Below are 12476 nucleotides of genomic sequence, written 5' to 3' on the forward strand. Positions count from 1 at the left end.
TTAAAAAAAAGAAAACAAACAGATAAAATACATTGCTAATGGCCATCAAGAGGATAATCCAAGTATAATAATAAATTAATTACAATTTCAATTTTTAAAAATTATAATTGAAAAATACAAAGGAAAGAACTAAAGAAGTTAAAATAACAACAACCCAAGACTGACATGGTAAATGGTAACAACTCCGAAAGGTTCTTCCTTGATGTCTCTCCACACATTCTTGAAGCACATAAACAAAGACTGGAAGTTAATCAGAGCTAATCAAGCACTTGGAACTTAATCAAAAGGAGTTATGAGAACAACTGGAAAGGCAGCAGTAATGAGGAAACCATTGACATTAACAAGCAGCAGGTTGTAAGGGACACAAGAAAATATTTGAACTTCAGAGAGTATGGGATTAAAAGAGACCCTTCAAACAATTACAGAAACATTTTTGAACTTTAAAAAATGGCTCATTAAAAACTATGTCTTTGTTCAATAGATGTAGAGTCTGAGGAAAAGCTGAATTGCTTCCCAGTCTGGAGTTTGGTGCATGGCTCCACAGGATCACTAGGAATGGCATGTAAGTGGCAGAATGAGTGGACAGAAAGCTGAATTTCAATCCATACTTCTTTCTCTACATTATATACAAGTGTGCAAACTAAGACACAGCAACAGAGAAATATATAGTTAATGGGCATAAATTTTATTTCAAAATATAATTGAAAATTAAAAGCTGAACCATTCCTATTGGTGAACATAGGAAAAGTAATCTGATACGAGCCTTTGAGTTGCTGTATGAAATACCATCTCCAAAATGAAAAAGTGAATATTACTTTTATTAAAAATATAATCATAAAATAGACACATTTAGTGGATTCAACTCATGTTTTGAAAACGTAAGTTTTGGTTTTCATTAAATAAGGAAAACAGCTTCCTCTCTAATTGTTATGTAAAGGATATATAGTTCATTAAGCTGATAGAGTTGAAATATTTGATATGGCAAGATAAAGAAACCCATTTCAAAGAAAGTTTGAAATTTTTCTGCTTTGTGGGTTCCATTTTTATTAATACAACAAAATTCTAGAAAGAACTTTAAAAGAAAAACTATATAACAATAGGTATACAGTTGATTTTAATACTCCTATCAACAAATACCTGTACTGCAAAGCAATCAATAAAGATTAAGATCCAAAACACATCTTCAGTGAACAATTATATTTATAAATTATATTTAATATATATAAATATATAATTATAGTTAAATATAATATACTATAAATAAATATAATATATAATTATATTTATATATCTATAATATCCAAATACATTTATAAATACTCCTTATAGTATTAGGCCATAAATTATTTTCAGTTGTGCAGAGAAAATCACCAAATTGTATAGTAGTGACACAAATGTTACAGGAATAGCCAACAACTGGGTTTTTTCTTTTATTGAAATTAGATGCTTGGCCCATATAATATATCCTGATTACAGGTCACCCTCCCTCTACTCCTCCCAGATCCACCCCCCACCATTCTGTCTCTCATTAGAAGAGAACAGAGTTAGAAGGGATACAACAAAACATGACAAAATAAAATATAATAAGATAAAGCAAAAGCAACCTCTCTTCAAAGCTGGACAACGTAAACCAACACAAAGAAGCCCCAAGGTCAGGCATAAGAGTCAGAGACCTGGTCCACTAACAACCGGAGCAGGGGCTGTCTCTGACTCTGTTTCCCTGCTACTGGATCCCCTTCCCCTTACTGGACTGCCTGATTGGTCCTCAGTGGGAGATGTGTGTGTGTCTAGATATCTCAGAGAAGGGAGTGGTGTAATAGAGGAGGTATTTATTTTTGTTTTTTATTTTATTTTTTTTTTATTTTTCTATTACCTTTATTTTTTTTACAGTCTAGTCATTACCCAACATCCTAGTTCACCCTCCCACAGTTCCTCAGCCCATTCTCTTCCCCCTGTCTCCAAGAGGATGCCTGCCCACCACCAGCCCTCCCCACTCCCTGGAACCTCAAGTCTCTCAAGGGTTAAGTGCCTCTTCTCCTACTGAGGCCAGACCAGGCAATCCTCTGTTGTATATGTGTCCGGGACCTGGCACCAGCTCACTTATGCTGCCTGGTTGGTGGCTCAGTGTGTGAGAGCTCTCAGGGGTTTGGGTTAGTTGAGACTGTTGGTCTTCCTATGGGGTCACCGTCCTCCTCAGCTTCTTCCAGTCTTTCTCTAACTCAACCACAGGGATTCCCGATCTCAGTCCAATGTCTGAGTATAAATATCTGCGTCTGTCACAGTCAGCTGCTTGTTGGGTCTCTTGGAGGGCAGCCATACTAGGCTTCTGTCTGTAAGCACACCATAGCATTAGTAATAGTGTCAGGTCTTGGAGCCTCCCCTTGAGATGGATCCCAAGTTGGGCCTGTCACTGGACCTTCTTTCCCTCAGACTCTTCTCCATTTTTGTCCCTGCAGTTCTTTTAGACATGAACAATTCTGGGTCAGACTTTTTGACTATGGGATGGCAACCCCATTCTTCCACTTGATGGCCTGTCTTTTTACTGGAGATGTACTCTACAAGTTCCCTCTCTCCACTGTGGAGTATTTCATCTAAGGTCCTTCCCTATGAGTTCTGAATCTATCACCTCTCAGGTCTCTGGTACATTCTAGAGGGTTCCCCCACCTCCTACCTCCAGAGGTTGCCAGTTTCCATTCTTTCTGCTGGCCCTCAGGGCTTCAGTCCTGTTCTCCCCACCCCCAACAATACCTGGATCATGTTCCCCTCTTGCCCTTCCTGTCACCCAGCTCCCTCCCTCCTCCTCCTGCAATTGCTTTCTTCTCCCCCCACCCCCAAAGTGGGATTGAGACATACTTACTTGAGACCTTCAGCTTGTTGACCTTTTCTTGGGTTCTGTGGATTGTATCCTGGGTATCCTGTACTTTTTTGGCTAATATCCACATATCAGTGAGGAGATACCATGCATGTCATTTTGGGTCTGTGTTACCTCACTCAGGATGATATTTTCTAGTTCCATCCATTTGCCTGCAAAACTCATGATGTCCTTGCTCTTAATAGCTGAATAGATTTCTATTGTGTAAATGAACCTCATTTTCTGTATGCATTCTTAGGGCTCAGGGAACCATGTGGAAGAGGAGGCAGAAAGAGTGTAAGAGCCAAAAGAGACTGATGGAAAGGAACTTGAGCTGCTGAAGCCCAAACACCAAGGAAGCACAACATTCTAAACACAGCAGAACTGATGTACATAAGAACACACAGAGACTATAACAGCATGCATAGGGCCAGCATATGTCTAAGACAAATGTGGTCCTAGCACTAAGAGGGGAAGTGGACACCAGCCCACATCCCTAACCAAGGAGCTAACTCCAATTGTTAACTGCTCACAAAGAAAAAAATTCGTTTTCTCTAACAAAGTCACACTAGTATACAAACCATTCTCAAGTGCAGACCCCATACCCAGCAATAGATGGCCAACACAGAACAAATCCGATGCATTCTTGCTTCTTCATCTCATAATGCTTTGTCGGACTTTTTATTATTATTATTATTGCTGTGTTGTTATTATAAATGTAATAATTATAATTATACCTTACATGTCCTTTGTGTATATGATTATTATGGTTTGTTTTTGTTTGTTATTTTCTAATCAGGAGTATATTCTCTGCTCACCAAGTCTTCTATCATTTAGAAGGAAAATTAGTAAAATTTCAACAAGAAAGACAATGAAAATTTGCTTTAACCTTTTCTTTCAGGGAGAAGACAGCACACATTAACCTAAGATAAACACTTTGCAGTCTGGGTCCTTTATTTCTTTTTGTACACCAGACCATTAATTTGTATAGAATGGGCTCCAGTAGCTCAAGTTCCTTTCTGTTAGTCATCACAAAGAGTGCTTCTCTGAGGGGTGCAGGCTGGCACTTCATCTGAACCCAGGTGCCCTTCTCTTCTGCTTCCATTTGCTTCTCGTCATTCTCCTTCACCTGATTCAGGAAGCTGTCTCTGCTCTTTGAGTGCTTGACTTGCTCAATCTGCACACTGATCCTCTCCTCTTGACTAAAATCTTGTCCTTAACTTGCTTGTTTACAATGATGCTCATGTTGGGTAACATTGTAGACTCTTCCAGTTTTGCCATGGTAACACTTATGGGACTTTTTTTTTTTTGAAACCAGAGAACATTTATTTTATGACTGATTGAAATCCTCAAGATGAACTGGATGCTGCAACAGCTGCCCTCTTTGGTTTAGGTGCTGTTCTGTCATGGGATCCATGTCTGAATCTGTGATAGACAATTTTTAGGTGCCTCATCCAACAAGTCCCAGTGGTGTTTTGTCTGTTAGACTTGGCACTCCAGTTATACTTTCTCTTGTACTTAACAAGGTAGTCCCATTTGCCACAGATTGCCTTCTGAAAGTAGTAAGCCTCAGAGCTACAGCAGCAGCACAGTATGTGCAGCTTATTGTGATGCTTTCCAAAGGATAACTTTCCTTTCATCATTTTGCTTCTATCGACGAGGCCAAAGAGACCAGAAGAGAACTGGGCATTCCTTTTTTGAACAGTGCCCATTTTTGATGTCTACAATATTACTCTTCTTATAGAATGAATGAACATAAATTCTTATAATATTACCCTCAATGGGCTTTAAAAGAGACATCTCTACAATGCTATGCTCAACCAGCTGAGTTATGGAAGGACATTAATGAATATGTAAACACATATAGCATTAGGGACAGAAGCAGATACCCAAAGCTAAACATTAGACTGAAGGTGGAGACACCTATGGAAGAGTTGGGAGAAGGATCAAAGGCCCAGTAATAGATGGAAACTCCACAGGAACACTAACAGAGTCAACAAACCTGGACCCCTGGGAGCTCTCAGAATCTGAGTAACCAACCAGTGAACATGTAGGGGCTGGAAAAAACACCACACCCCACCCCACCCCCAGCACATATGTAGCAGATAGGCAACACAATTTTCATGACTGCCTGTCTGGCCTCAGTGGGAGAGGATTCACCTAATCTGGCAGAGACTTGATGTGCCAGGGTAGGAGGATACCTGTAGGGGCCCCACCTTTTTAGAGGAAAAGGGGAGAGAAGGTGGGGAAAGGGACTCAGTGAGCAAGGGAAAGGAAGAGGGAGCAGAGTTTGGAAAATAAATAAATAAGAAAAAAGATACAGCACTAATAATGTTCTAAAGAAAATAAATTGCATAAGTTGAAGTTAATGATTGCATTTTTTTTTCTGATGTACAAAAATCAAAGGTGGAAATTGCACTTAAATGGTGCAGTGTATTCTGTAGTAATTATTAGGGAAAGTTTTTCTAATTGTGCATTTGTAAGTCAAGAACAAAAAGTAACTTCCCAACAAATATTTATTGCTCAAAGAAACCAAACTTGAAGGGAATAGAAGCACTGCGTAGTTGGAAACCAAAATGAGCAAAAGAAATAGAAGATAGCTCTACGTGGAAGAAAGGTCAAAAGACTCTGTTTATACCCTAATTTTCCTCAGGGCTGGCCCTGCCATGTTTCTAGGCATCTTTCTTTGTGTAAGAAAGCTTCCACCTTGGATCCCCTGGGTCACTAAGTGTAACAAGGCACTCTGAAGGATTCTCCAAGCTCAGAAAGGGGGCAACAGTTATGAAATGTAGGATACTTATTTATATAGAATGCTATCAGCACTTCCGGTGTAAAACAGGAAGGAAGGAAAGAACTGACAGTTAAAAACCCAAAAGGAGTCAAATGAGATGGTGTTTTTATCTAGGGAACAAAATGGAAAGCTCTTTTAGTGTCCATTTCGACTGCTCACAGCTGTCATGTGTTTCTTTGCTTGTCTAAAATATTGGACTCAAGAAAGCCTAGAGATTGAATAGCTATTAGAAACAAGAACATGCTTCATTTAGAAGTCAAAGCAGGTTAGAATCATTTCAGAGCAGAGAGAAAATCCATAACGTTTTGGTGTGAGAGAGAAAGTTCAAAACCACCATAGCCAATACTAAAATGATAGCAAATAATAATCTCATAATTATTTGCTCCCAGCTTCAAAACACTTCATAAACAGTATTTGCTTAACATTGAGAAAGAGAAAGGTAATAGTTCAAACTTTCTTTTAAGAGATTTAACAAGCCAGACAGTGGTAGCACATGACTTTAACCCCAGTACTTGAGAGGCAGAGGCAGGCAGATTTCTGAGTTCAAGGCCAGACTGATCTAGAGTGAGTTCCAGGATAGTCAGGGATACACAGATAAACCATGTCTCGAAAAAAAATATATAGAGAGGTTTAACAAATAAACTTTCACCTCTTATTGGGCATTCAGCATTTTATTTTTGTCCTGGTCTCATGAGGAACGTGTTCATCTAAAAACCAGTCATCTATTAGTTACCCATATCGTTTTACCCACATTTTCTGTATGCATAGAAAATACCACTCTGTTATCTAAATACATTTAAGATTGATGCACCCTGGCATGTGCCAAGTCAAAAATAATGAAACTAAACAAACTGGGTCCAGATTTTATAAGCAAATAAATTAAACATCTAGAGATCAAGCTGAGCCATGTGAGACACACATCATCTTTTCTTTTCTCTAAAATTCATAATGAAAAATCTTCATTTATGGGTTTCTTTTTTTTAATTAAGTTCAAAACCTCAATCATGTAATCTAGGCTCCATCTGGCCAAGAGTAAGATGCCTCTGGACAGAATATAGACACACATACTTTTTAAGAGATAATGATAAATGAAATCATTGCTGATCATCTGTATGCAAAAAAATACACCAAAAAAATCAAGAGGCTGTAAAAGTATTTTCAAAAATCAAGATCCTATTTTGAATTCAAGTCGATGTCCAATATTACCAGACCACCAATTCCAAGATGTGGAAAAGTTCTTATGACTTAAAACCAAAAATAATTCCTTGGAATGCTCTCTAATTATAGGCTGAAATTTTTAGAATATAAATAATCCTGAAAGAACAAAAGCTATATTGTGAACATTATACATTACATTTATTGGAAATGTAATTCTTGACAGAAAATATTACATTTAGGCCTCATAAGACAGTAGTTTCATTTTGTAAACCAGAGATCTGAGAAGCCAAGAAGTTTAATCAGTTATTCAAAGCATAACTCATCAATGAAAAATAGAACTTTTAGGCCAGATCTACCTCCAGAGTTTAAGGTGTTAACTATCCACTAACTGTACACAACCTCTTGGAATACATCTTCTCTCCCTATTATCTCCTGCTCCATACTCTGGGGGAATAGTTCCAAACAGAAAAACAAATACAAATACAAAAGCAAAAAAATAACAACAAGAAGAAAACAATCTTTGAAAACTCAATTGAATTCAAAATTTTTGCCCAGGTCTAGCTCTGTTTCCACTTTGGTGCTAGAGACAGTACAAAGTTCATGCTAAACAAGCACTCTACAGGGGAGCTTCAGCCACAGTCCTAAAAGGTAGATACATATCTTATCTTTTCAAATGTATTGTAAGCTCTTTATTATAAGCAAACTAATTGAGTCCAGTGCCTTTCATAGTGAACTACACCTGTGCCTTTCTGTTAGTATTTTTGTTTGAAAGCCAGGGCTTTTTAACAAAGAAGGGAAGGTAAATTAAGGACTAAACCACAAATCAAATAGTTAAACACATTTTGCTTGTTTTCTAAAGAATTTCCTGGTTGCTGATGAGATAAAGGAAAGAGGCCAATGAGTATTTATGAGTACATCCCTGGGGGATTTCCCCTATTACTAGGAAATAATCAAAAGATTATTTTTGTAGCAGTTTGCAAGGCCTTTAACTTACATTATCCCACTTTGATTCTCATCATAGTGATGAAGTATCATCACCTCCTTCTTCGTTTTACTCATTATAATTGGAAATGATGACAATCATAACCTTTATTTACTATGTCCTAGGTCAATAAACCTTGATCTTACAACTCCAGCTTTGACTCAAATGAATGCCTTTATTTTACTTTCATACACTAGTTTTACAAATAGTGCTTCAGTATTGCTTAAGCAGAGAGATAGAGAGAATGACAGAGATGGAAAAAGACAGAATATACAAATACACCTGGCAAATGCCACCATTGTTGCAAACATAGTTCCAGACATAAAGTAGTTCCCCAGTTCCTTCCACTGCCAGTATAATATTCTACATGATCCCAAGTCATCTCATTTGAAAACCTTATAACAAGTCATGGAATATTTGCAGTGAAAGAAGGCACTTTGGGAAGAGATGTACATGTTTTTATCTGTACCATACTTTCTGGGCTTTTGCTTCTGAGAGAGAGAAAGATCCAAGCTGGCCTCAAACTTGCTGTGTAGCCAAGGATGACATTGAACTCATGTTGTGAGTTTCCTGACCACACCCCCCAACAGTCTCAGCTACCAAATATCCCACCAAACCAGCTCTAGTCTTCATTTCCACTAATCATCAGCTGGACACAGGGACATACATTGTGTAAGAGAAGTAAAACCAGAGCAATCATCATAATTAATAGAGCTTTTATTTTGCATAACTTGTTCTTTGTGCATAACTTGTTCTTTTTACATAACTTGTTCATTGGATGCGTACATCTGACCCATACTAACCAAATCGCCTCTTTTTCCTCTCACCAAAATCTTCAAAATCCACACATAGAATCACGCAAACTCTGCCTTGAGTAGTGCTCAGAGATACACCCTGAGAGAAATGAACACATAGTAGGTTGAAATAAAATTGTTTACACTTGATTGAAAAGGAGAGAAATGTGGGTTCTTCGTGAAATATTTCCAGTTATTTACACAATGTTATAATAGTGATATCCTCTACCACAAACCAGCTATTACTTGTAAGACATGGTCTAGATTGTTTTAAAATACCGTAGTTATATCCATATGTGGCTATGCTACTAAGCCCCTGAAGTGCAGCTAGAGCACATACAAGATATATTTTTCTTCTTTATTAATTTATGTTCAAATTTAAGTACCTAAATGTGGCTAGAAGCTATAACACTGAACAGAGAAGAAAAATATGTATAGAGACCTAGCTTAGATGATCAGCATCATCTGTCTGGAATGGTCTACACTATTCTGTTCTTCAGGATTTTCAGTCTCACTCTAATGCAGTCACACTGTCCTTAACTCACTAGGAATAATAATCAACAATATGTTATACTTACAGGCTAAGTACTAGAGCAGAATAAAGGAAATCAATTGCTGAAGACCATGTTTCAAAAGCCAAACTGACTTTTCCCATTTTCTGTAAACAAAAACCACAGATGAATCATGCTCCCCAGACCCCCATGTGTATGTGTGTGTTACTAAAGGTATAGGAACACTCTTTAACCATTTTCCCAAAGCACCATTTGTATTGCTTTGCAAAACAATTTCAGTGTTAAAAGAAAAATTACACTCCTTGACTTTGTGGTGAATGAAATTCTTGTTGCTTTTGGATCATTGTGAGCAAAATATCTGACAGAAAGAAATTAAGCGAGGAAGATTTGCTTTGGCTCACAGTATCATGAAATTTCAGGATAGGGGGGGTATATGATAGTGAATTAGGGTCAGAGGACTGTGGTAGGAGAGCACATGATAGAGACCATGACAGACCAGGAGTCCAGGAAAGCTGAACCAGGAGCTGAACTTCAACATTCATCTCTAGTTACCTACTTCCAACAGATTGGCCTCAGTTCACAAAGGCTCCACAGCCCACAAATGTCACAAGCTGACAGACAAATATTCAAAATGTGAGTGAATGAGAGACCTTAGTTCTAAATGGGATGTGCCCATCAAGTCTCTCCCCTCAGACCTCAGGGAACTCTGTAGAGGAGGAGAAAAGAGGGGATGGATGACTTCAAGGAAACAGTATCTTCCTAACACAAGGCTGTCATACATATGAACTCAGAGAGACTGTGGTAGCATGCACAGGGCCTGCACACGTCCAAGTCAGGAAGAGTCCCAGAAGCTACCTCCAATTAAAAAGGACTCACACAGGAAAAATAATGTTTTTTTCCCAATGGTGTTTCACTGAATATACAAACCACACTTAAGGTCAGGCTCCATGCCCAACACTAGATTGTCAACACAAAACGAATGCAAAGGTATTTTTGTTTATTATTTTTGTCTCACATTGCTTTGTTTGGATATTTTGGTTTTGGTTTTGGTTTGGTTTGGTTTTTATATTATTGATCTCTTGTTTGTATTGTGTCTGATTTTGTGTGATTTTATTGTGCGCATGTGCGTGTGTGTGTGTGTGTGTGTGTGTGTGCACGCACGCATGTAAAGAAGTACGTAAAGGCATATTTTTATTTTTATTTTATTCACATATGTGTGTGTATCATTTCTCATGTTCTTTCTTTGTTTCTTTTTTTTCTCAATTGTTATTTTGTTTGTCTGTTTGATCCTGGCTTTTGTATTTGCCTGCCTGTTTTGTTTTCTTTCTTTTTTTTTTTTTTAGTCTAACTTCTTTTTTTAAATATTTTTTATTACATATTTTCCTCAATTACATTTCCAGTGCTATCCCAAAAGTCCCCCATACCCTCCCCCCACTCCCCTACTCACCCACTCCCACTTTTTGGCCCTGGCGTTCCCCTGTACTGGGGCATATAACGTTTGCAAGTCCAATGGGCCTCTCTTTCCAGTGATGGCCGACTAGGCCATCTTTCGATACATATGCACCTAGAGTCAAGAGCTCTGGGGTACTGGTTAGTTCATAATGTTGTTCCACCTATAGGGTTGCAGATCCCTTTAGCTCCTTGGGTACTTTCTCTAGCTCCTCCATTGGGGGCCCTGTGATCCATCCACTAGCTGACTGTGAGCATCCACTTATGTGTTTGCTAGCCTGCCTGTTTTCTTAAGAGAGAGAAAGAAGCAATAGAGTGGGAGATACAGGGAGTAGGAGAAGATTTGGGAGATTAGGAAAGAGAAAACTGTTATCAGAATATATTTCATGAAAACCACTTGATTTACAATTAAAAAAGAGAAAATGATAAAAAGTAAACCTACAAAAGACAGTTTAGCTGAAATACGTCTTGTGAGAGCTTCTTCTGTGGTCTACATTCTTATCTGCACTATGAGAAAGCTGAACAGTATTATTTATTAAACAATCTAAACAAACCAATGAGATAGCACCTGGAGAAAACAATAATAAAACAGGAATGTCATATCCATTTCAGTTAAAATTAAATTTTAAACAAGGTCATTTTCCAGGCCCCTTCAGCTCTGCACCTGTATACTCTCCATAGATCTTTTGGCCTACAGTTGGTATGTGAATACTACATGACTGAAAACTCCTTAACTTTCTACCTACTGGTGTTTTACTAACACAGATTCATCATCTAATATATGTGAAGACCCATTTTCCAGCTCTCTCCTTACTTGATCTTCTCTACCACACTTTTTATAATGTCAGAACTGAAAAGCATCTAGGAAAGTGAGGAGAGGGAAGCAGGGAGGTAACAGTAGAGAGGTGTCAGTCTACCCAGTTAACATCTTCTGAAAATGTAAGGCGATAGCTGCGATAAAACTGGATGGAGAAGAAAGGATGGCGAGAGAAGGAAGGGAGAAATGGAATGCAGTCAATTCCAGAAAACACAATAAGATTGGAGCAGCTAATAGAAAGTGAAGCCCTGTCGGAGCTGATGGAAAAGCCTGTTCTTCCCATCACTCAGGAACAGAGACACAACTAAAGAAATAAAGAATTGGGGGGGGCACCCCCTCAATGCCACACCAACAGTGGTGCTGTCTTAAAGCACTTTTCTTCAGTATCTAAATAAAAATACCCCTTCTGCCATAACTCAAACTCCTTGAAAACAGCACATACTGGAGGGGAAGTAAAACTTTATACTCTGTATCTCTTATAAACTTCCTTGAAGATCTCAGGGGATCTCAATTCCATTGAATAAATACTGGCTAAAATAGCAATAAAATTCCCAAGGATAGGATTAAAGTCTGCTCTTGAATCCAAATGTTTGCTTCCCTTTTAAATGTTCTTGGACGACCTTTTCTCCCAAGCATCAACATTACCACTGCATCCAAGGATTCCGTGGAAGAGGATAAAGAGTGACTGTAAAGTCATTAGGCTGCCTAAAGATGGAAAATTTGAGAAATTTCTTTCTTGTAGCCCATAACTGGCCAGAAAGCCACTGTTATAAGGACATTTACAAGTCCGTCCAACTAGTTATTAATAATGAGGCTACGTTTACACAATGTTTGTGTGTGTGTGTGTGTATGTGTGTGTGTATCCCAACACAGGACTTTCATAGTAAAATTCAAAGTAGTTCATTCACCCAGCTTACTTCAAAATCTTATCAATTTGTCTTCAACATCAAATCACACCTCAGGTTCTAATTAGCACACTCTAGATTGGCATGTCCTTTTCCTTCCTAGGATATGAGACAATCAAAAAGAAAAATGCTTTTCAAAATTCTTATAGAATCACAAATTTCATGAAGGAGAGACACACACACACACACACACACACAGCCTGTGAAGTAGAGAGGG

The 12476-nt window shown here is 38.1% G+C and overlaps 1 protein-coding gene across 1 annotated transcript; it reads right to left on the minus strand.

The window, feature by feature from the left end:
* Positions 1-4200: 4200 nt before the first annotated feature.
* LOC110287393 (large ribosomal subunit protein eL37-like) lies at positions 4201-4494 on the minus strand. Its single transcript, XM_085837628.1, has one exon. The coding sequence runs from the start codon at positions 4492-4494 to the stop codon at positions 4201-4203; it is 294 nt and encodes a 97-aa protein (XP_085693754.1).
* Between the last annotated feature and the right edge of the window lie 7982 nt (positions 4495-12476).

Source organism: Mus caroli, unplaced genomic scaffold (genome assembly GCF_978045245.1).
Source record: "Mus caroli unplaced genomic scaffold, Mus_caroli_1 scaffold_5, whole genome shotgun sequence".
Classification (NCBI taxonomy): domain Eukaryota; kingdom Metazoa; phylum Chordata; class Mammalia; order Rodentia; family Muridae; genus Mus; species Mus caroli.

Coding starts and splice junctions, on each gene's coding strand:
- LOC110287393 (XM_085837628.1), bottom strand. CDS start 4,494: ATGATGAAAGGAAAGTTATCCTTTGGAAAGCATCACAATAAGCTGCAC.